General features: G+C 51.0%; 6 protein-coding genes across 6 annotated transcripts; 5 read left to right on the forward strand and 1 right to left on the reverse strand.

Moving 5' to 3' along the window:
• Positions 1 to 1,156: 1,156 nt before the first annotated feature.
• On the forward strand, positions 1,157 to 1,935 carry PG994_004687 (60S ribosomal protein eL14; the record flags this gene model as incomplete). Its single annotated transcript, XM_066856096.1, has 3 exons — positions 1,157 to 1,284; positions 1,411 to 1,551; positions 1,621 to 1,935. The coding sequence occupies exons 2-3, from the start codon at positions 1,423 to 1,425 to the stop codon at positions 1,933 to 1,935; spliced, it is 444 nt and encodes a 147-aa protein (XP_066718263.1). The 5' UTR covers positions 1,157 to 1,284; positions 1,411 to 1,422.
• Positions 1,936 to 3,014: 1,079 nt separating this feature from the next.
• Positions 3,015 to 3,896, forward strand: PG994_004688 (GAL4 enhancer protein; the record flags this gene model as incomplete). The annotated part of the gene is made up of 3 exons (XM_066856097.1): positions 3,015 to 3,251; positions 3,459 to 3,517; positions 3,575 to 3,896. The coding sequence occupies 3 exons, from the start codon at positions 3,015 to 3,017 to the stop codon at positions 3,894 to 3,896; spliced, it is 618 nt and encodes a 205-aa protein (XP_066718264.1).
• Positions 3,897 to 4,519: 623 nt separating this feature from the next.
• Positions 4,520 to 5,472, forward strand: PG994_004689 (ATP synthase subunit D; the record flags this gene model as incomplete). The annotated part of the gene is made up of 4 exons (XM_066856098.1): positions 4,520 to 4,528; positions 4,681 to 5,076; positions 5,172 to 5,258; positions 5,314 to 5,472. 4 exons carry the CDS (start codon positions 4,520 to 4,522, stop codon positions 5,341 to 5,343), a joined length of 522 nt encoding a protein of 173 aa, XP_066718265.1. The 3' UTR covers positions 5,344 to 5,472.
• Positions 5,473 to 10,903: 5,431 nt separating this feature from the next.
• PG994_004690 (uncharacterized protein) lies at positions 10,904 to 13,495 on the forward strand (the record flags this gene model as incomplete). Its single annotated transcript, XM_066856099.1, has 7 exons — positions 10,904 to 11,095; positions 11,195 to 11,459; positions 11,501 to 11,600; positions 11,681 to 12,017; positions 12,071 to 12,390; positions 12,536 to 12,821; positions 12,995 to 13,495. 7 exons carry the CDS (start codon positions 10,904 to 10,906, stop codon positions 13,493 to 13,495), a joined length of 2,001 nt encoding a protein of 666 aa, XP_066718266.1.
• Positions 13,496 to 14,451: 956 nt separating this feature from the next.
• PG994_004691 (uncharacterized protein) lies at positions 14,452 to 16,142 on the reverse strand (the record flags this gene model as incomplete). Its single annotated transcript, XM_066856100.1, has 4 exons — positions 14,452 to 14,899; positions 15,015 to 15,357; positions 15,565 to 15,919; positions 16,002 to 16,142. The coding sequence occupies 4 exons, from the start codon at positions 16,140 to 16,142 to the stop codon at positions 14,452 to 14,454; spliced, it is 1,287 nt and encodes a 428-aa protein (XP_066718267.1).
• Positions 16,143 to 21,971: 5,829 nt separating this feature from the next.
• Positions 21,972 to 24,314, forward strand: PG994_004692 (uncharacterized protein; the record flags this gene model as incomplete). Its single annotated transcript, XM_066856101.1, has 5 exons — positions 21,972 to 22,396; positions 22,450 to 22,580; positions 22,634 to 23,541; positions 23,614 to 24,060; positions 24,120 to 24,314. 5 exons carry the CDS (start codon positions 21,972 to 21,974, stop codon positions 24,312 to 24,314), a joined length of 2,106 nt encoding a protein of 701 aa, XP_066718268.1.

Below are 24,314 nucleotides of genomic sequence, written 5' to 3' on the forward strand. Positions count from 1 at the left end.
GAAAGTTGAGCGGTATTTCCCAATTCGACTATCTCATATCGATAATGCACGCAAGGGCAGCTCTGCAATCTCCTTCATAGCCCCGTGAAACACCAAAATCCAACCCTTGAGAATTACCATCTATCACTAACTGCTCACTTTTCACGACGGACCCGTGAGAACTTACGAACCAGCGATGAGAGAGGGTGTCCAGTGCAACAGCCATTAGCGAAAAGGTGCAACGAAATAAACAGGTTCATGACTGTCTATTGGCCTCAGGAACGCGTTATTGAGCATGATTTCAATTACTATGCAGAAAACATGGTCGAAGTCTTTGGTAGCAGAGCAGATCAATAATTGGACAGACACAGTTTTATGTTGAAGACACATGTAGTAATCATTGGTTTTTTATTTGATTATTGAACGGTAGCCTAGACAGGCCTTGCAAGACCTTCCGATACTTGCTATGTAACAGCCACTAGACACCACTTGGTCTCGTCTATGCTTCATACGTAACACAAAATGTCGAGCATTGCTCATGGAACTCGACGTTGTCACGCAAGGGAAGGCTGCTGTCGACAGACCAATCCCACGCGCTCAAGTTACATTGAACGTGACATGTAACGCAAGCTTGAAACCAGGATTGCAAGGCCTCAACCGGACCTAGACCTTTGCTGGATGTATCTAGATCATGTTAGCTTCAGTTCTCAAGAAGCAGTGAGCAACATAATGTGATATGGAGTATGGGTTGTCAGAATATGTAAGAATTAAATATCACCTAACCATCCGATATAGCAAACCCCGGCGAGGGCGCCATCGGGCGGAATCAATCGCAAATTACCTCATCATTCAAGTGGGAAAATGTAAAGAAATGCGTAGAGCAAATGTGAAATGGCTTACCTTGATTAGTTTGACGACTGGTTTGAGAACCTGACACCCTGTAGGGAGAGATTATTGCAGTCAAGATGATGAGAAGAAGGGAAGACCTGCTGCCAAAAACTTTTGCTGCAAAAGGTTTTGTAGGAGGGCCGACCAATGAGAAGCTTGGACTCTGAAGGTGAGAGAAAGCATGGTGGGGTCCTCGTCAATTAAAATCTCTGCGGACCGGCAATTCGAAAGTCCGACCAACTTTGACGCGACCCGCACTTCTTGCCAGCCATTTTCCAGTGTGGTTAGCTAGGGTTACGAATTTCAATTCCCACACTAGAAGATCTCCAGGTTGAAGATTGAGAGCCAGACAACATCTGACTTTGGAGGAAAGCCAACAACATCACGAATCGACACTTCACCCCGGTACCATAATCAGTACGTTTATAATTCCCCAATCATCATCCGCGATTGTACATTTCTACAAATACGCCCATTCAGCCCGTGCCAAATTTTTCTGCCGTGTCGACGACCTCCAGCGCTGACTCCTGATCTCCTTTTTAGAACACCGTAAAAATGGGTGACGCTACCATTGTCGCATCGAACTGGCGCCTCGTCGAGGTTGGCCGTGTCATCCTCCTGCAGGGTAACGGCCCCTACGCCGGTCGTCTGGCCACTATCGTCGAGATCATCGACCACAAGCGAGTATGTTGAACCGGGACGTGTCGGAAGGAGAAGAGAAAGAACCAGGGAATTAACACAGGTTTAATCTAGGTCCTGATCGACGGTCCCTCCTCAGACGAAAAGCTCGCTGTACCCAGACAAGCTATCTCCCTGTCCGACGCTCTGCTGGCTCCTTTCGTCATCGAGAAGCTGCCCCGTGCTGCCCGTACCGGTACCGTGAAGAAGTTCTGGGAGGAGGCCCAGATCGACGCAAAGTGGAAGGAGAGCAGCTGGGCCAAGCGCAAGGAACAGAACGAGCGCCGCCGGGTTCTGACCGACTTCGACCGCTTCAAGGTCATGCGCCTCAAGAAGCAGCGACGTTTCGAGCAGCGCAAGGCCCTGGCCAAGGTCAAGGCCTCGGCATAAGGTGCACGAATGACGGGGAACGGGGTATAGATGGACAGTCACGACGACAGGCGAAATTCAAGCCTGTCGACTACTTGATACTACGGAAACTGGTCTCTGCACGAATCTCATGGGAATGGCGGTTGCTGGATTCCTTTGCGTCGTTTGGGAAAGACCTGTACGTCACAACATCTCATATGGTGACCGGCGTCAAATGATAGGGAAATTCACACAACCAAAAAGAACACTGTCAATGCATTTTTTGGTCTTAAAGGGATATGAGCGGACTGGGTTTTAATGTCCGATAGAGAATTATCTTACGAGATAATCAAGCACTTTGATGCTTTCTTCGATGCAAATATTGATGCTTCTACGGTTCTGCTCTTGTCGCCACTCCTACTTCCCTTACATTGCCCGTAATATCGCCATTTGACATGCGCTGGATCTGCAAGTAAATAGACGGCCCTCCACGTCTAAGTAAAGGAGACATCGACAGCCGCCAAGAGATCACGAGGACATGTTGCAGATACCATATCATGTAGGCCCAGTCTTACCCCAGAGCGTCAGTACATGTAGATTCGGTAGACTTGTGGTCACTCAATATCGGGCCAGAGACTGGACTGGATGCATTGAGAAACCGCTCAAAAGTTATGCATGTGGTCTTTGCATAAGTGACGATGAAGAAATGATTATGCAATTTGGGGGGAGGGGGAGTGCACGAGCCATTATGAGCCAAATTGAACCCTACTCACAACTTTTCTCTTGAGGAATTCGAAGTAGCCAATCCCCGACCCGTCGAACGAATCAACCCCGCTAGGTTACTTGGAAGATAACTTCAGATCTAAGTAGGTACGTTATAGCATTTTTTGGTCGACAGTCTCCAGGAACATCTAAATTGTAAGACAACGGAGTGTTTGTGTGCTGTTTCTGTGTGGTTGCGACCTGAGGGGCAGCTCTGCTTTTTGCCTAGCTACAAGCCCTTTTTTTCCTGCGCAATCGCCAAGTCTGTGTGTTCGGCGATTTCCAGCTCGAAATTCAGTTGAGCAAAACCAAAAAAGACACCAAAAAGCTGACCACCACTCCCATTCACAGCAGCAAATATGGCCAACCCCCGTGTCGAAGAACTCCCCGACGAGGAGACCCAGAACCGCCCCCAGGTCGAGGAGGAAGATGACAGCTCCGACTCTGAGATCGAGGCTGGTGACGAGAGCGGTCCCTCTGGCTCGACCCAGGTCATTCACTCCCGCAACGAGAAGAAGGCTCGCAAGGCCATTGAGAAGCTTCAGCTCAAGCGCATCGGTGGCATCACCCGTGTGACCCTCCGCCGCCCGAAGAACGTGAGTGTTATTACGTCCCAGGCACAAATGCCAAAAAAGCCATTTATTGCATGGCAGTTGCTGGCTCTTGAGAGCTCAGCTTGGCAAGAGGGGTGGCCTTGACATGGAGACTTGTTGATTTCTCCCCAAACATTCTTCAGTGTTGCGCGGCGATTGGAAAAGGTCAATCTTGCAATGGATAGTGTACTGATGAAATACTCGCCTTAGATCCTCTTCGTCATCAACAGCCCCGAGGTCTACAAGTCCCCCAACAGCAATACCTACATGTGAGTAGTACAGCCATTCGGGTCATATTCTAGAGCTCAAGCTAATGTTCTGTCCAGCGTCTTCGGTGAGGCTAAGATTGAGGACCTGAACTCCGCTGCCCAGCAGGCTGCTGCTCAGCAGCTCGCCCAGGCTGGTGGTGAGCACGACCACGCCGGTCACGACCACGCTGGCCACGACCACGGCAAGGCTGTCGAGGGCGAGGCCAAGAAGGAGGAAGAAGAGGAGGATGACGACGAGGAGGTCGACGCCGATGGTCTGGAGGACAAGGACATTGAGCTGGTGATGACCCAGGCCAACGTCTCTCGCAAGAAGGCCATCAACGCCCTCAAGGAGAACGACAATGATATTGTCAATTCAATCATGGCTCTCAGCGTTTAAGGTGTTCCGGACCGGGTTAAAGACTTGGGAGTCAAGGTTAGGGCCTCAACTGTCGAGTCTCTAGATGCATTACGGCCAGGAAGATTCTCGCTTGGGAAATAAAACAACGGGACAACTGCTACTTGCATTCGATGTTACAGCACCTTGAGTGTGATGAGAAATGTGAACCAATAAATCAAGTTCTAAAGCGAATCCTCTCTGCGTACTGACTTCCGGTGAATCCATTAAGTCTTCTGAAGACGATGTAGCTGTCTTGCCTAACAGCTCCGGTATGGTATCTGAAACTCCAATTCTAAAGCAGAACCATGCGGCTACTATATGTTATGCTTCTGCCTAGTTGTGTATCAATTGCGTGCCCTGAAATGCTGCTGTAATATCGTGAGCAGCCCACCTGTTTGCGAGCAGATCCAGACCTGCTTACTTAGCATTGGCCTTGTTAGGTCGGGTCCGGGCTGGGTCGGCTATTCTAGGAAGGAGTGGCTGTGAAATGTTTCAGGCCGCCACAATCTGGGAAGCTGTTGGAGCTGCTAGCAAACCTTCGACTCTTCGGCAAAGCCAGCAAGCAACGACGAATGTGAATTGCTTCAATCTCTCCACTCCATACCTCACATACCATCAGAAAAATGGCAGCAGTAAGTCCACCCTGATCAATTGAAGTATTCAGATGCTCTATATAACAGTCCGACCGTCCTCCGCCTCTCCAATTAAGCCGCCGATTCCTCTCAACAAAACCATGTCCGGGATTGCAATCATGAGCTAATTTTCCCTCTTCCCTCCCGAACAGCGAAGCGCCGCCCTCAAGCTCGACTGGGCCAAAGTGACCTCCTCCCTCGGCCTTCGTGGTCAGACGGTCGCCTCTCTCCAGGCTTTCAAGCAACGCAACGAGAACGCCCGCCGCAAGGTCCAGGTGCTGTCCGAGCAGGCCACCACCGTCGATTTCGCCCACTACCGCGGCGTCCTGAAGAACCAGGCCGTTGTCGACGAGATTGAGAAGCGCTTCAAGGAGTTCAAGCCCGCGACCTACGACCTCTCGCGCCAGCTTAAGGCCATCGAGACCTTCGAGGTCGAGGCTGTCAAGAATGCCCAGGCTACCAAGGAGAAGGTCGACCTCGAGCTGAAGGACCTTGAGAAGACGCTGCAGAACATCGAGCAGGCCCGACCTTTCGACGAGCTCACTGTGGTACGTGCTGCTCCTCCACCTCTAGCCTCCGCTGCTTTGGTTCGGATGAAGAGAAGTAAGAATAGTGAGACTAATCACACTGTGAACCACTACAGGACGAAGTCGCTGCTGCCGAGCCCTCGATCGACGAGAAGACCGCCAAGCTGGTTTCCAAGGGTCGCTGGAACGTTCCGGGCTACAAGGTTTGTTCCAATCTATCGGTTCCGACTCTGCTATTTGTTGCTAATCGCTTTACAGGAAAAATTCGGCGATCTCTCCGTACTATAGACGTCCCGCTGCGACAACTCATTCTTCCATTTCATACGTGTACTCTAGCATTGTAGATAGCAAGCCAGGAAGAAGTGTCGGCAGAGTAGAGCCGATCGGTCAATCGAGAAATATCCTTATTTTTCCCAACCGAATTCGTCTCTGGGTAGTTTCGCTCACCCTAGACCACCGGAGCTAATACACAGGTCTCGACACGAACCACTCTTACGATCATACACGGGAGCGATCCATTACTTATCACCGAAGGTACGTTGCGCTCCTCTGGCTGTACAACGCATGCCACTTTCTTCTACTTTTTGACATGATGTATTGCAAAATGTATTTGCTACTTCAGAGCTTGCTTCGGCTTGCCATGAGACAACTTTTCACCATTGCCCTGATCAAATCCACCACTTTCACAATTTATGAAGAACGCGTACCCAAGAGCAACCTCGCTAACTTACAAGGTTTATGAACTCCATTCGATGTTGTAAGTTGCAGACCAACAACATATACATGACCGGACGCCAATTTGATAAATTGGGCCATGGCCACTTGCTCCAGGGGCGTTGACCATGTCGCTGCAACGTCTCAGCTGTGATGTGGATAGGATCTTGTGATTGTCCCTGTCGAGATTGCATATTCCTACTAGCCCCTGGGGCCCTTTGGCCACACTCACTGTGACGAAAAGTATAGGTCTTCTCTAAATCGACTATTCTTACAATACGAATGCGATTGGCAATGGAATACCTGTGCCACGCACCCAACCCCTTAGTATCGTCAGGACCGGGGCTTTACTCGGGAGTAAACTGTTTGATTTTGCAGGGTATTAGCAGGCCATATCCAAGCCTATCGTCGGCAATCAGGAAGATAATGAAAGCAATTCCCTAGGTTATACGATTTGCTAATTACCAAACATGCTTGTCAACATCATCACAAGGGAGGAGTGGCTTGCAAATGCCGCCAAACAGCACTCATATCCGCATCAATCAAGAGTTTCCAGGCGGACATATCACCTGCAGCATCTGGCAGCCGGCCATTGGCATACACGCCACCCCCCTTTCGTCAGTGACCACGACTTCTGGCAGGGAAGCACTAGGTAGGCATGTCTGCGCAGCCGAAGGGCCCGCATCGGCGATCTCACTGCCCTTTTCGAGGAGCATACGTCCAAGTCGCGAACTTCACGAAACACAATAGACAGTCTCCTTTTTCTCGATTTCTCGACGCCGGCGCTTTGGTTCATGGTGCCAAATCCTTCCAGGGCCAGATCCACACTCTTTGCCCAGATTCGTCCGAGCTAGAAGTTCCCGTTAGTTTACCTCGAATGTCAATAGTTACAGAAAAGGGGCAGTCCTTCACGAGTTTGTCTCGGCCGTTCCATAGACAAGAGGGGGTGCAGTCCCGCGCATCTACGGTCGGTGCCTGAGAGTCTTGTCGGTGTCTAGTACCTGCCTCTTTCTATATTCTCGGGGGCCTCGAACAAGGCAGCCCCGGCTCTACCATCGAACAATCTGCACTCACGCTAGCTAGTACATCAACCGGTTCACAGACCAACGAGAAGCTGAGGGGGCCTTGGGTATCAACCTGAATATTGGACCTCACGATTGTGGACTTTGGGGGGTGGGGGCGAGAACAGACATTTGGAAAGGGGCAACGAAATGTGCATGCTACCTAGTGCTGGCGATCCTTTGACTGCTGGCCCCCGAGTCCGTCCGTTGCTCGAGTAACTCGGCCATTTCCATTTCTCAACATATACGAGGGAGGCCCTCACACATATTTCAGCATATACCTTCTTGGCTTTCTCGGTGAAGCTCGCGATAGGTGTTCGTGTTGTGACAACAAAGCCCGCGCCAGACAGCATTGTATAGAGACGATATATCCATTCCAGCTATACGTTCGTGTATCATTGTAGCAGGGACAATAAAAGGCAGTCAGTCGCACTCCTGGTTCTCATTCACAAAACTTGTTCATACCACCACCCCTATTTCTATACCAAATATGTCTCAAACGATGAGAGGAGACGGTCCACGAAAAACGAGCCAAGCAAAATCTGATCTCGGTCGCTACGAGTACGTGCTAGTTTAGTTTACGAGGCATAAGTATAAGACAGTGCCACTTGAGCGCGTGGTCCAGGAACGATATGTCGCCTAAAATTGCGATGGAAATGCGCCTACCCTGTAGCTCCAAGCTCTTCTCTTCTGTTTTCCCTCTTTATGTCAGGATTCTGGCATACCTACAGGCTTACCAGTTGTTCACTTCCTTACAATGTGTGCATACGCTCTACGTCCATTATTTCTTGTGGCTCAAACGAGTAATTTCATAATATGAAACCTTGCTTAACTTTCGCACAGGTCTTGTTCGAGTATAAGGTCGGTCGGATAGGGGCTATATAAGGGGATGGGCTTTTCTTCCTTGGTCGGGACCACGAGTTTGGTCGCCGGATTTGCCGCTGTTGGCCAGTGAGGGTTTGTAGTGAAGGTAGGTTGATGAGACCTGACCTCAGAGTTAATGCTCGGTCGGTCAAGTATGTTAGGTATACTATTCTAGTGAACGCGCGAAAATGGGGCATTATTACATGGAGGATCTAGGTACGGTAACGACAGACAATTTGACAGGTTAGTCGAGGTCATCCTCAAGTATATGCGTTTCGGACATCACCCGAAAGAACGCCAGGGACGGGATACTTGTGTTGTTTGGATCGCTGGCTAAAGCTTCTGAAGCCGGCGAGCATGGGAAAGTAAATGCATCGCATTCGATCGCGGAACGAATGTGGTGGTGTAGGTTCGCTGCGAATTACATATATTGTTTTCGGAAACGACGGGTCGATGTTGTTGTTGACCCGGAGAGTTGGAGATGGTGATAGAAGGGTTTATATGTAGGTAGAACCAATCACCCCGACGAATGGCCCGGACTGCCAGTACAGTTTCGGTATGAGGCCGCAAATATTCGCCGTCAGGATGACATGAAGGTTTGGGGTAGAATACATTGCAGTCCTTCGTGGTTACTTCGAATCGCGTTGCTCGCAGGGGATATTGCCGTTCAGTACGCGAATGTGTAGTATGCTTGTTTCCATCTTGCTCATGATCATGTCCGGTATGGTTGACAGAGTACTTGCTGGAAAACTGCCGGATGTTAAGGTTAGGTAGTTGCTTCTTGATCGGTGGCTGTTTAAGTTTGTTTGCAATTCGAAACCCCTGCAGAGATTAGGGAGCTCAAAACCATAGCCACCGCGCATGCAGCATGCCTGCGGAATTCCCATTGTGATGCAGAAGATAAAACAGGAACAAGAAAAGGGACACGGTTGTCACAGTTTGTCATGACAAGGGCCCTTCCCCCTTTCCCTCACTTCGCGACAACTCTAGCACACCGGAACTCAGGCTGGCTACCTAGTCGTTGCATGCTTCGTTTCTTCAGAACTGGCCAATTGATGTCTTCGTAGTTTACACCAAAGACGACCCTGGGCCTGGCCTACTGAATACAAAGAAGAGGGGGGACGGGAGGGGGGTATCCGCGAAGGTCCAGTTTCTCAAGAGTGCCAGCCAATCAGGGGGCTTGTTTAGCTCGGGCTTCCGGTCCGAGGCTACCCATCTCAGAGCATCGACCCGTGCCGTGAGCCAACTGGTGACTGGCCTAACGTACCGTCCCGACTTACTTCAGTGCCCAGAAGACATGGATAAGGCGCCTCTGCGACTCGCAGCTTTCGTAGCTTGTAGTTTCTGGGTGGATCTAAGATCAGATCAGATCAGATGTAGCCTTAACTGGTTGCCTTAAGACACATTGCGCCCCTGAGTACTAAACACCACATCGAGCCGTATGATGGTGTTCGATTGGGCGCATGAGGTCGTCGCCCCAGGTTAATGAGAACAGAAACCTGGAGTCTAGATTGCCCGCGGCCTTTCCCTCCCCCTTGCACGCCGAAAGGCACCGGGAACCTTCCGTAGGAACCTTTGCGAAGCAAGCCTTCTATCGATCACGATGGAGGTCCAGAGGACATTGCTCCATGTTGGGGACTGGTGGAGTCAGCGGCAAGTGGCAAGGGCGCTTCAACCAAGCCCCCGGGGTCAAGATCAAGACTACATATCATAATACAAGGTAGCGGCAGCATGCTTCTGAGCATGCGACTCAGAATATTGTGACAGGGCGTTTGCAAATGGCCATCCAGGCAGCCAGGGCATTCCTGTCATCAATGTCTAGCCCCAGGCTGCCGGGGTATCAGTAGCTATCGGAGAGTTCTCGATAGGTACCCACAACTGAGATCCATGGACTCTGGCATAGGAATTAAAGGCTTCTGGGCCGTTGTAATAGCGATCGCCACTGTGTAACCGTGAGACGGCTACATGAAGCCGGCAGCCGGGCAAAGAAGGCAATCTTCTGGGCAATCAAGCAATGCCATCAAAGCATGGGCGAGGCCTAGGACTGTTCTAGACAAAAAGGTAGATGAACAGAGTAGTTGTCGATTATTGGCTGATTATTCCCGGACGAAGGTCTCCAAGGACAGAAGTAACACAGACAACAGATGGTCGAGGAAAATCTGATCCGTATCAATCTTGGAAACAGATGTGACGATCCTCCCCTCGCGTGGATTTCTCTCGGCGAACAAAGGAACAAAGTCGGATTCTTTCCCTGGTAGTAATGATCGGAGTTGACCTTTCGACCGATGATGGAGGACTGACAGCATCACCGATAAGACGAAACTATGGAAGCAAGAGACATGGCACCATTGCCCCAACTACATGTTGGGGCCATCTGCATAGCAGGTGAACCGTGAGATGGGCAGATAGGTTGTGTAGTTGGGCGGAAGCTAAAATGTCTGTTGACGGCCGCAGGGCAAAGGTAATAATAACAACGGTCGATGTATGTAAGTATCCATGGGGTTACCTTCTCGGCTCCTCCAATTGCTCCCTTACAATAAGTGAAGTGACGATTAGTACCAGACAGTGCCGTACCGTATCACGTACTGTCCGTTACTCGCCACCCACGCCATCGAAGCCTCTCCCAGATCACGATGCGGTTTTGCCATCGGGGATAGCCTTCCAAGGATGTTTTGTCATTAGATATTGATTGTAACGGCAATTCTACACCGCGTTAGTATTCTGCCCATTCTGTCTTCTCCGGTGTCTTGCCAGTTCCAAACGAAATGGTACTGGGTCGGGGTTCTTGTAAGTTGAGGTCAAGTCAGGCCAGGTCAGTTCAATAAAGAAACCCTTGGCTTTTGAGTTGCAATAACTCAACCCAGCACTGGACTTTGCTTAAGGTATTGGGCCAAGCGCTAGAGACATTCGGACGCCTAACCGAGCCCCCATCCAACCAATCAGCACCCGGGCTAGCCACTGCTGCTGCCTCCATGTTTGGCTTGCTCAGGTCTCGGGCTCTAGGGCATTGATATCCCTCAGGCACGTTATGATGTCTTTTCTGTACTTGTAATTTGTTGCTGCCCGGCTGCTGCCGCTGCCGTAGGCTTCTTATTGCCCTTTATGGTTCCATTCCCGTGGGCATTGTATTGGCGAAACTGCTCCATCGAATTGAATTGGACCATGCCTACCTAAATCCGCCAAGCGGCGTAACCACTTGTCAGTCTGCCATGTTGATCCCTCCAGACGACAACTCCAGAATTATGCTACCGAGGAAATACGTGGAACTCCTGCCAGCTTCAGGGCCGCGAAGCGACGCCGATCAATCCTCCTCCTCCGGGAACACCCAGGAGGACACCAACAAACGCAAGCGTATTGGCACCCAGATAGCTTGCAATTCTTGTCGTGCCAAGAAGACCAGGGTAGGTTTCCCCCTTCGTTACTTGGAGGTTCTGCGGCTCTCTACTGGTCTGCCTTCTGTCTTGTGCCGGAGTGTTAGCTGAACTGATTTCCGAACAAAGTGCGATGGCCAACGGCCAACTTGCGGTCCCTGTCGGAAGCGGACCACCGAATGCACCTACAGCACCAGGAAGGATCTTGGCGAAGAGCCGCATGAGATACTCGAGTTGCTGAAGTGGTTGCCCGAGCATCGTGCCTTTGATGTCTTGAGAGTTCTCAGGGCCAACGATGGTGACTGCGCTGCCGCGCTTTCTGTCATCAAGAGCAGCCCAGGGGGGATCCGCCGACTAGTTGACTTTGAGGTTCCCGAGACGACATACCGGCACAGTCCTCTTTGGAAATCGAGTTGATGGCACGCCATCCGATAGCATATCCCATGCTACAGCCCATTTCCGTCACCGCTCTTGAAGAGAGCAATTTACTTCGTTCGGTGAATTCCACTCGTCCCACCGAATTATCCTTCCAGCGGTAAGTAGAGCTCTGCTCTAACCTCCCGAGCAACCTACTTGTCCTAATCCCAACCGAATGGCAACGCTTAACTTCTCCAGCCCCTTCGAGGTTCGAGACCTTCCAGTCACCGAAGAACTATTCAACATCGACGCTGATTCAGCTGTCAAACTTTACCGCCCCCATGGAGCGCCAGAGGAGTCGCTGCCTATCTCGAGAGACTACTGCGATAATCGACTAGCCGAGTTGAGTATATCAGCCTGGACAACCGTGCAGGTCAGCGATGAGCTCGCTGCGCGCATCATATCTTTGTACCTGAAAACGGACCATCCAATGCTGGGAATGTTTGACCCAGATCTATTCGTGTCAGATTTAGTCACACAGCAGAGGAGGTTTTGTTCATCCCTGTTGGTGAACGCACTGCTATACTGGGGTGCGGTATGTTATTAAGCGGAAGCTATTAATGAAATGCCACTGACCCGCTCTGATAGCAAATGTATAGTGCTATTGACAAGGAGGTGAACAAACATGCCCGACTTTTCTGTGCGGAGGCCGAACGTCTGTGGTCAGAAGCCAAATACACGGATACTCTCCTGAATATGGCCGGAGCCCAGCTCTTGAGTCTCGTATTCATAGGCCACGGCAAAGACCACGCCTGCCTAAAATATCTCGCAGAAGCCGTCAGCATGGGAGTGCGACTGAAATTGTTTGGTAGGTGGGACGCAATTGGGGAAGAGACACAACGCGAGATGTCGGTAGATGACCAGAGCGCTACGCAATTCGCAGCTTGGGGTATATTCAACTGGAGCGTGTAAGTCGAGAACAAGCCCCCAAGTCTAACAGAATACACGACTCACGAATGCCATAAGCTTGACTGCTATTTTCTACCGCCAGCCAGGTATTGCATATATCGACTCTCCGCCGGCCTTACTTATCCCTGGCAACATTTGAGCCAGCCTGGGCACTTCCGTCGACGATGATTCCTCAAGCGATGAGGCTTCCATATCGACAAAACGCACCCTTCCTGGGTATATGGGCACAACGTTCACATTTCTCTGCCAATTGTGGCGTATCGTGCATGGGCTCACACTGAGATACTACGACGAAAGAAAGAAAACAATGGAACCACCGAAGCTCGAATTTGCCGAGCTGAAGTACCGCGAACTCCTAGCCTGGATGCAAAATCTGCCAGCCGAGTTGGTTCGTGGAGAGGATAATCCGCGTCATGTTTTTGTGTTTCAGGTACGTTTTGCTCAACTGTCGTTTTCGCTTTTCCCATTGGTGGCAGTGGGCCATGAACAGAAGCTGAATGATGTAGTATTTGGTTTCATGCGGCGGTACTCGATTTATTTCGGCCCTTTGTCAAGGAACTGGGGATGAGTCATACCGAAATGAAGACATTCTTGGCAAGGCAGTGTTCTCCGGGGGCTGCCTTCGACGCGTCGGTCGAACAGCTCAAGCACCTCATTATCGATTACCACACCAGCTACGAATCGTCAGCGTATACGATCCTGTGGCACACAGCCCTCATGTACGTTGCCAACGCAGTTCTTGTCTCCAAAGATGCGGACTGGCGAATTTACTTCCTCCTGTGCATATACGGCTACGAGAGCCTGAACCGACCATTCCGCGTGTCTGAAGCGATCGGTACTAGTCTGCTGACTATGACGCTCCGCAACTCGGACATCACCATTGAGGAAGCTCAGGGTCTGCTCCTGGAGTTGAAAGAAAGAGGCCTGGCACGTTTGCAAAGCAAAGGTACTATCAGGGCCACCTTTATGGGGGATCTTGAGCTGGCCATGTCGGACCCTGAAGCGGCTAGAGTGGAGAACTTGGCCAACAGCTTCGAGGACATGGTTTTGTTCCGTGAATTCGTCAATGACGGACTGATTGAGGACATATCAATGGCCATATGAAACCATGTTGCTGTCGCAAAAGCGGAAGAAGCAAACGCGTTTCCCTTTTCGAAAGCCAGAGGGGAACATATGAAGTTGCTTGGTTGGTGGTGAATGATTTAGGGAGGTAGGCATCGGTGAGGCCCTTATGTTGCAATTTTTGTCGACGTCACTGCGGCATCTAGCACTGATTGGTAGGCTCCGGCGATTAAGTGTGGCCGCGACGGGAGTCTGCTTCCTCTGACTCGTCTCTTTCTTTCAGCTGTGGTAGCCAAGGTCCTCGAGGTCAGCTACATGTCGCGAATGTCTCCAAGTCCAACCCGCCTCCTTTGTTCCATTCTTCTTTCCTGTGTCGTGAGGCGGGCAAAGACTAACAAATTCCATGATTGATACCCTTTTATGCACAAAGCTCGTTAACTCTGGGCCATGGACCAGCCGGACGATTCACTCTGTCCAATAGCTCTTACCCCTCGGCTTTCTAGTTAGCACACCTGTTGAATGGAATTCGGTTGCCGCTCATCGTCTACTGCATGAGAGACTACCTACCTATGACGAGACGCTGTCCGGGTTCAATGAAGGTTATCGAGGACTGCTGAACGGCCAACGCCTCTACCTGCGTGCCCACCAAACCGCGCCATCCTACGGTGCCTTCAACCATCCAAACACCCCAATATATACTTGAACGCCATGGAATACTCATCATTATGCTGTTCGAATATGCTAATTAGTCAATATCTTGATCGATTTTCAATACCCGCAGGAGCTATCCAAACATCCTCCTTTTCTCATGCTGCCGTATTCGGCCCGTGCCTATCATGAACCTTCTGGGGTGCAACCTGTGCTGATTCGTACACAGGGCGGGCCGCTCCATATGAAGGAACACTTCTCACGGAGCTACGGGATAAGGACCAGGTGTTTGCATATTTTAAACATTTGGAAATCGGTATATATGTTCAGCGAGAAAGCCAAGCCATAAATCAAGCCAACCAAGTAGTATCGTACTTCGTTTGTGAACGTTTCATTTCGTTCGTCCTCTCGATCCGCGCCTCCAAGCGTATCCCGTCTTGTGGTCGCCATCGGCCGTCCATCTCATAGTCCTCGCCCACACTACCGTCTACTGTGTGATTGTTTTGGTCCCAGCTCTTCTGCGGCTGCCCTCCTTTTGCCAGTGACCCCTTGCGGCACATGGTGCTCAGCTTGGAGCTCTGTTCCCCCTTCCCAAAGCTCTGGTATCCCGAACTGCCCCCTTCGAGCGATGTGTTGACCCGGGTCTTGACCTTCGTGAACAGCAGCTTGATGGCCGGCGCCGCGACGCACAGGTGCGCCACCATGGCCTCGACGCACGTCCACATGAAGACGGGCGCGTTGGTGTACGTGGCGTCGACGAGGCTCTTGAGGGTCTGCAGGAGGGGATCCGGAGGACGGCTACCAAGATGACACTGTTGGATTATTGGGATTAGCGACGAGGCTTTTCTTCCTCGCGTACAGAAAGGAACGGATGGGGAACGTACATGGCGCCTAGGCTCAACAACCCGATCACCTCGGCCTTCTGCCGCGTCGACAGTTTGAGCTTGACGAGGATCGGTAGCGGGATAACCAGATGGCCGCCTCCGTGAAGATGTTGACGGCCGCGTTGGCGAGCGCGACGACCGTGAGGTCCAGGCACTGCGCTTCCCCGTGCTGCAGGGTCCAGGCCGCCGAGACGGGGATGCACTGGAAGATGTCGAGCGCGATCAGCAGCAGCGAGGACACGACCAGCAGCGCGAGGGCCGCGGTGCAAACGTGGCGGAAGCGCCGCCCCGGGAACAGGCGCAGATAGAGGCACAGGATGGAGATTTTGAGCGCGAGGATGTTGAAGGCCCAGAGGATCTGGCAGACGTAGACTGTTGCGTCATATCCGGAACGCGTCAGCAAGGCCAGTCAAACAACTCGCATATATAGCAACACCAGTGAGAGTACTCACACCAGGCCCACAGTTTTGGGGCATCTTCGGGTTCGATTTGGAACAAGTGCTTTCCGAACCCATGAGTTGCCACTGCAAGATATCAGTAAAAATGGAAGCGAAGTCGATGGTCATCAACGCCACGTACTCAAGTTGGCAAAGATGGTCATAGGTATGACGAAGCCAATGGAAACAGTGTGGAACAAGTCATCCCACCAACAGTATCTGCTGATGGCCAACCGCGAGATCATGCGGAAGATGTAGGCGCTGAGGATGATGACGCCGGATGCGATGGAGATGCCGAGAATCATGTGTTGCCGCGTTTCCGTCGGCCGGTGGCACTGCTTCGCATCGACCTTGGCGAGCCCGATGGCCTCCGCGATGGTGCAGCTGTCGATGACACACTCGACCAGGAGCCCGTACAGGGGCTCGCTGGCACACTGGCACTCGACGTCGAGGATGCCGCATCCCACCTTTGGGGCTTCTTGCACGATACATTTGAGCTGGGAAAGAAGACGAAAAACATGTCAGTCGAAGCGGGGGAAGGCTAACGTCCACTAACAGTGGGATCATAGCTTCACTTACGGCGCATGAGGAGAGCTGGCTAAGCAGCTCTGTTGCGGGAGCCGCCCTCGTTGACTCTAGGTGGTCGGTAGGCGCCGACTGGTTTGTTGCTGCACCCAGGGCAAGAGCGGCCCACCACCAAGAAAGATATAACAGCCACATCATATAGTGCTTCAGGTCCAGCTTGAAGCCGACAAGTTGGGGAGAAGAAGATTATAATGTGTTTACTCTTTCAAGACACGCAAGACCTTCTCGTGGGAGTGGCAGTCGTCGCGGCGGAACCAGAGATTCAGCCCTCGGACCGCTCTGGGCCTTATATGATCTAACGAGTTTTCCCAAGTATAGAATCCTCTGGACTGCTCAGATCCGCATTGCAACGCTCATGCCTCGGATCCCTTGCCTAACTAACGCTGCGTTGGTGTAGCATACTTGCTTATAAACGACCCACCCTGGCTGACACCTCAAGCAAACTTCCACCAAAGGAAGCTGTGTGATACTGCTGCATACTGCAAGGGGTGGAAGGGGGGAACGTACTAGACTAGACCATTGGTGAGCCATGTACATCCCCTGTCTGCTCGGGCTCCAGTGTCAAGTGTGTCCCGAATAGAAAAGGGCTCGGTTGTCATTCCTGTTGCGCCTCGGTCAGATAAGACGATATCAGTATGTATGCAGCTGGAACTACGGAGTACTACCTTACCAGAGAGGAAAGTCGTGTTTCGATGTAGTGACTACCGGATGCACCAGAGCGGGCCAGCATACCGCATTCGTTCGGTGAATTGCTGACTCCCGGACGCTGACAGACTGGGAAGAGACCCGCCGAGCCTTGATCGTGTTGCAGTCTTTGGCCGTTTCCTCATGAATCGGCCCTATGAGTTTTTCTTTTACATTAAGTACTATACTGTACACTACTACATCCAGCCCAGCGTCGTTGTTGTTTCCTTTTTACGAATGCTACAGTAGGCTATGTAGGTTGCAACATCGTGATTCGGCAAAAGCAACATCACTCCCGACTGCCCGACTTTGTTGGCCCCTCCCCCACTACCAGGGTGAAGACTTGTGCGGGTGGGTCTATAAGATGGATTCTGAAACAATGATGGAGTCGGGTACTTGGCTGCCACGAGGTCGTAGGCAAGGGTGATTTCGTCAATCCTACGTACATAGGAGGCCCGGGCCCAGATCGATCACCGGAGGAGGTTCCGAATGGAGAACGACCTAGGTTACATCCCCTTCGCTGTAGCGATCTTCCGTTGCACCACATTTATTGGCAGGCCTACGCACCTACTTGGTAAAAGATAAGCTCCATGTCACATCGACCTGTAGTATGTAAGAAACCTCTTCGTAGCACAGTCACCATGGCCGCAGGAGAGCATCACTTGGCTGCTTTACACCTTGGCTTTAATCAGCATATGGCATGGGCTGCATTCGGTCAAGACGCATGTACGCACTGACGGGGTGATAATACATATGTATGTAAGTTACAGGAGAAAAGTCCCTGGCCCCTGCCGTTCTGTTACGGCGGGCATTTTCTTCAGCGGCGTAGGAGTATGGATATATCCTCATCAAGAACGAATACACATCCCGATGCGCGAAACATGTATGTTAGTAGCGGAGGATGGGAAAAAAGTCGACAGAATTTTCGTGGTGGAGATTCACATCAGCTCCATGCTGTATCCGCCCTGAGAAGTGCAACACAACACCAATAAATAAGCCTCTCAGGCTCAGCTGAGGATTCTGTACCTGGGATGCTACAAGTAGAGCTGCTTTCAACGACATGTCACCGTATCTTCGGTGCGGTCATACGCGCCAGTTTTATACCCCGGCATGGTGTTGAGCTGATGGCGGCAAGGGTTGTGGTCGAGCCCTGGAGGTGGATTTCCTGCGCCCATGTTCAACGAAGACCCGAAAAGAGAGGTTTTCTTCTGAACGGCGACAGCCACGGTGAGCTGTACTAGACCATATTATTTGCTCTTGCATCGGTATTCACTATTCCTTGCCAGAGTCGCGTGGTATATGTCCATTGCAAATGGAGCTGTCACCTAGGCACTGGACGATCTGAATATCCATTAGTGATGGAGCCCTTGTCTAACTCGCGTACAATAAGCTTAAAGATCGTGAACGATCATCGATACGAGCAACCAGAATGTCGGGTCACGCCGTCAAAACCATGACGTCTCACTGTAAGTGGGCGGCTGCCACCAACCATACCTCTTTGGCCAGCCTGAGATTGCTCTGCAACGTGAAGCCAGACACTCGGCGCAGTTGAACTTCCGTCCATCGTTGCCTATTCTCTTTTCTTAGTTTTAGCCCCTCGATAACATCCATGTAGTGGTGGGATGGATTTGACTTCACCCCGATAATACGTCCAAGGTCATTTATTTCTAAGCAAGCCGCCGCACTGGACGCCTACAACCAGCCTGGTTCACGTCTACCCTTGGCCACGATTCTGGCTCTGCTCCATGCTTTCGCTCCAGACGCCAGCTTGGGTAACCAGGTAGTAGTTCATATACCGCTTTGGTGGTGGCGTCAGGGAGCGAACCTAGGTTCAACCGTTCTATTCAGGCCGGATGCCTAGCTGCCTTTCGCCTATGACGAAAGCCCAGGGCAAGTCACTTGGGTGAATATGAAGCCAACAAGACCGCCGGATATCCAGCACCAAGTCCTGATCCACATATGCCATTCGGCAAGATCGGGGAAGTCTTGTTGATTGTCTACCTGGCCAGCACAAGAAGTGTGCTGGCCAGCCGTCGCGAGATCCCTTAGAGCCTTCATATTAAAGAGCTCTCACTGTATATCATACGATGCTTGTTCAGTAATGCGTCAAGTTGTTTGCTCTATCTCCCTTCTCGTGGGCATGGTGAACAGTCTGATGCGGGAGCCTTGAGCGATACCCTTCGAAGTAACCCAAGAATGTCGTCTCCTCAATGTGCTGAGGCGAATGTAGATCAAGAGGTCCAGGGATATCATGGCTTCCACTGTCTTACCAAATACCAAAGGTAAGCTGTGTTTCAGGGGTAGCCAGGCCGTAAATGTGCTTCTTTGGCAGGCCTGCCCGTCGCCTGTCATCAACACTGGCTCAAAATCCCAGCCAGCTATCTGTTTAGACTTTCGCGTCTCGTATATATATACATACATCGTTATAATCACCGTGAACGCCCAAGGACTTATTTACCTAATCCGTGAACCATTGCAAGGCCCACCCCCGGGGACAGACCTATCCACCACCAAACCAGCCTTACCCTGTACTAAATGATATAGCTAAGTCAACCTAACACTATCAGTCCATTCTCCGTCCGCCTGCCGCCCTGTCCCCGCATTCTGAAACCTCCTCCTGGCCGTCCACAGCAGGCCGCCCGCCGCTCGCGTAATATACTTCCCGGCTATCCTGCCCGTGTTAAAACCCGAAAACTCAATCGCGTTTTTCGCCCGTCCGCCACCCGTTTGTGGCCGTCCGTCGGGCGCTCAATTACGTTTCCTGCTTTCGTGTCGCATTATGTTCTCAAGAGACTCTTTGGGAAGCCGCGATGCCATATAGATGCTGCTTGACCGAACCCCCAATAGGAGACAAGACAAGCAATTCGTGGTGAGGTACCTAGACATGTCATGTTTTGTCATGGTGATTTCTATTTGCTATGCACGAACGTGGTGATTTGGGTGTGTGCTGCACAGCAGCAATTTCCGCGCTAGCCATCGTGCTTCGCCCCCTTTTTAAGCAGCCCGCATTAAGCAATACATCACAGCAACAACTGCCTGCTTTGTCAAGGTCCTTTTGCTTCCATAGGCACCTAGGCTTCAGTAATACACTAATTAGCATTTCTATTATTATACATCTACGCTTCAACATACATGCTTACTTTGGCCACCACCAGGCATGTCTGTGGGTAAGTCCTGTGCACAACACTCTGGGTCATCCAGGAGATGCTTGGCCATGGAAGAACTGCACGATACGGTCAACTGACCATGTGAAAGGTAGCCTGCCATTATCACTCCACCTGTGATTTACCAAACATTCAATGACAGTCGGATGCTTGCCATACTGAGTCACAACCAGACTAATGCTCAGTGGGGCAGTGTACTGATGTACTCTTCGCACCTTCCATCACAACATACATAAGTATGTACATGTCTTGAGGTATTGACAAGGAGCATCGTGTGGGTTTCGTGCCTTTCGCGCCTTCCTTGAATATAGTAGTACGTCCAGTCGTCCATCCTCACCAAGCATCATCATGAGTCCAATGCAATGGCCTCGGCGTGATTAGAGTCCCCGTTTTCTGGTAGAAGCATTCTCTCTAGCTGTGCAAGGTCTGCCTCCAACACTCTGCACACCATCCTTTTTACTAATAAGGGGGGCATCGTACCTTCCTTGAGGCATAATAGCACACCCAGTCGCCCCTTCTCAACAAGTCCCGTTATAATAATACAAGTGTAGTGCCCACGGGGTTGTTATCTACATGTATTTGAGACGACACCGCCTCCTTTGAAAGAAATAATAGAAATATCCTCTCCCCATAGAGCCTGCTGCCCTCTTACACACGAAATCTCATACTAATAAGGAGTAATGTCGATAAGGGGCTTCGTGCCTTCCTTAAACAAACTTAATAACACTCCAGTTGTCCCTTAACAAGCCTCCATTACAAAGTGTCGTGCCTTCCTTGAATATACCTAGTAGTCCTCCAGTCGTCCCTTGTTAATATGCCCCTGCTATGAAAGGTAGGGACAGCGTACTTATTACTCAAGACAACGTCGCTTCCCTTGTTAAATATAGCCTCTCTACACAAAATCTGCTATCTCTAACACGTTGTATACAATGACTTATACCGATAAGGGGTCACACTGATAAGGGGCTTCGCACCTTCCTTGAATATATCTAGTAGTACTCCAGTCGTCCCTTCTTAACAAGTCCCGTCAAGATGATTCAAGTGTAGTAACCGAGTAGCCATTACTTGAGACGACGCTGCCTTCCTTAATAAATATGTCCTCCCCACACAGGAACTGCTGCCTTCGACAACACTCGACCTCCAACACTCGACCTTCAACTCTCACACCACAACCCATATCCCTCTACTACAGCACCAAAGATATTTTCGTCGGCCCTTCCGCCTCCTTTTAACGATATCACGTCGTCGTTCCTTCTAGTACTATACCAAAGATATTTTCGTCGGCCTTCGCGCCTCCTTTTAACGATATCACCCATCTTCCCCTTCAATTCTCCTCCAGAGATATTTTCGTCGGCCGTTACGCCTCCTTTTAACGACACCACCCTTCGTTCCCTCTAGTACTACTCCAAAGATATTTTCGTCGGCCCTTCCGCCTCCTTTTAACGATATCACCTCGTCGTTCCTTCTAGTACTATACCAAAGATATTTTCGTCGGTCTTCGCGCCTCCTTTTGACGATATTATCTGCCTCTCCCTTGTGATACTGAGCAACGCGCAAGTTCAGGTAAGTCCGTCGAGGCAGGCTAAGTGTGCCACTATCCTCTTGGTACAGCCATCGCTTCACTATACCACGTGTATCACCAATTTGCACCTGTCGCATTTTTCATCGTCGCTGCCCTCACTGCCTTCGCCCCCTTCATGGTCCCATCTTCGCTGCCCCCGTCACCGTCGCTGCCCCCGTCATCGTCACCGTCGCTCCTGCCCCCTTAATCACCACCGTCGCTCCTCCCCCCTTAATCACCACCGTCGCTCCTCCCCCCTTAATCGTCACCGTCGCTCCTACCGCCGCGGACGGGCTGCGCTCAGTCATGTTCTCGCACGACGGCTATGAACAGATTGAGTCTGCCTTTCTCGCCACGAACGCGATTGAGCGTAGCTAGTGTTACTGCGAACGCGATTATTTCTTATAGAGAACGATGGCGACCGAGCGGGCAAGTATAATGCCTGGATCTTTCTTGATCTTCGGCTATGCTTCTGCACCGGACGCACTCGGCTCTCGTCTGCTGATTCTTATATTCAGTTGCTAATCTAACCGACTAAATTGATAGATTTCCAAGATGCATCAGTCTGCCTCAAAGCACCAGCTTTCCCAACTGGGACCCATCCTCGACACCAAGCGACGGCGGTTCGAGGTTGCCGACCATACCATTAACGAATCCTTTATCGCGCAGACTCAAGAGACCTCCCTGTCATCCTCCAGCTCAAACCAACAGCAAGAAGCTGCGACCATTGCGACCGTCGCGACCGTCGTGGCTCAATGCGCCCCTGTTAAACTTGACGATATTCACGCAGATAAGCCTGAGGCATGTGACCAGCCGATTGCTTTTGCCGACAAGCGTGGTCAGCTTGCGGACGCACTGCCCTTGAACAAGAATCATGAAGGTTGCTTCTACACTGTAGACAACACCCTGAAGGGTATGGTGCTCGATGGCGCTGCCTCCACGCATGTGATGATCACAGATAGCATCATCATTACCACCATGTGAGTGTTCAGATCATGATGTTCATACGCAGCCAATTGACTTTGATGTATAGCGGCGGCGGAAGAGAATTGGACACAGCATCTGGGCGCATGCTTCGAACGAAAGCGCAAGACCAGGATTGCCGAAGGTATAGATGGGTGGTAGATGCTTTCGAGAAGAAGCTGCCGGTGTCCGTTGTGATTGGTAAGACGCTGTGTGAAGGAACCTGGCATTGGTGAACTGATGGTGTGCAACAGGTTCAAAGAACCCCAGTTACCCAGTCAAGCCTCCGCACCCATTCTGTTTCATGGGCTTCTTTCTGGTCACATACGTATGGGCCGAGAAAACCATTGCAGTCGACAACAGTCTAGTATCCGAATACATGGTACGACTGGAGAAGGTTGATCCGCAAGTAAAGTCATGGTGGATGCCGGCCAGCTATGAAGCGGAGCCAGTTCCTGTCGGCGAGTTCCAGTGTGATGGTAAGTCCTGCGATCGGTGTGCTACTTATAGTAAGACTGTGTACACTGAGGGATGGACATGCCTGTCAATATCCTGCCAGAACCATCTCGAATTCGGCCGCCCCGTCAATCCGGATGAGTTGGTTTACAGCGAAGTGTTCCTTCTCGAGAGACATAACAACCGGGACCTCCTTCCGCTTCCGCAGGCCGCACCCGCCTTACCAATAGCAAATCAGACAAGCTACGGAACAGAGTCTGAATTCAAGCGAGGCATCGTCTGTCCACAATGCGGTCTTTGTAGCCGGCGGGTTTATTGGTGGGGATGGGCGTGCGAGAATGAGATTACAGGATGCAATTTCAAGCACATCGTTGCATTCACCAACTATCCACTGTCGAACGTGAATGAGGAGTGCACAGCCATAGATGCTCGGCGTCGACTGGAACACGTTGATGCGTCGATCGAACACAAGACAATTGAAAGCGGAGGATATGCCATCGAAATGTACGGCTTTCCGAACTCCGAGGGTCTGATTGGCGGAGCGGTTGCCGTCTTCCGCGCAACTCCGGAGACGTGCTCTTTGCCAAATGGTCCGGATAACTTGTATCTGGCAATGCAGAATGAAGATCTCAGACTCCGGCGGAACCCGGCACGAGCCAAAGGCAGTCGGCGAGAAGAGTTGACCTCTCATTTCGCCTTTAATTACGTGAGTAATTTCATTTCCTCCTACTTGCATCTGAAGTCATATCCGATGGGACAGGCTAACAAGGAGTCCTAGGGTGCATTCTACAAGTTCGGTGTATTTGTCGATTCGGTTGGGTTTAAGCATGCACCGGATACTATTCTAACAGGCTTGGCTCAACTGGACTGGGCACAATCCCTTGGAATCACTCACTTGTCCGAGTTCATTCAGGAGTCGGCAAGCGACTATTCGGACACATCGATGAGCCTGAAATCCGAGAAGTTCAACGAGCTTCTGGCGTTGGGCTACTTCCAAGGTTCGAAGATTAGTTACCATGACGATGGAGAGAAAGAACTAGGCCCCGCCGTTGCTACGCTGTCACTCGGATCGCCAGCTGTGATGCGCTTCCGCCCGAAGCGGAAGACGCAGCTTGGTCAAGAGGGTAAAGGAAAGAGGGGTGACAAACCGAGTGTCATCTCGCTTGTCCTGAAGCATGGAGATATTGTCATCATGCATGGAACAGATATCCAAAGGGAATATGAGGTAAGGTTCTATTGTTTACTCCCGTGTTTACTCTAGCCATGATGTTAATGGAATAACAGCACGAGGTTACCCCAAGTGGCAAACTCCGGTTTGCTCTGACCGCACGCTTCGTCCGCCCGGAGTCGATCGATAGCCTTGAAGAGCGTCAAAAAGCCGTCGAAAATGGCGAAGTACCCGAGGGCATTGAGGCTATGGCATATAAGGGCTACGAAGAAGCTGCAGCTAATGTCCTAAACACTCCGGCGGAGCAATAA

Source organism: Apiospora phragmitis, assembly GCF_038363925.1.
Source record: "Apiospora phragmitis strain CBS 135458 chromosome Unknown utg000005l:1.0-4161743.0:1.0-4166827.0, whole genome shotgun sequence".
NCBI classification, from domain to species: Eukaryota; Fungi; Ascomycota; class Sordariomycetes; order Amphisphaeriales; family Apiosporaceae; genus Apiospora; species Apiospora phragmitis.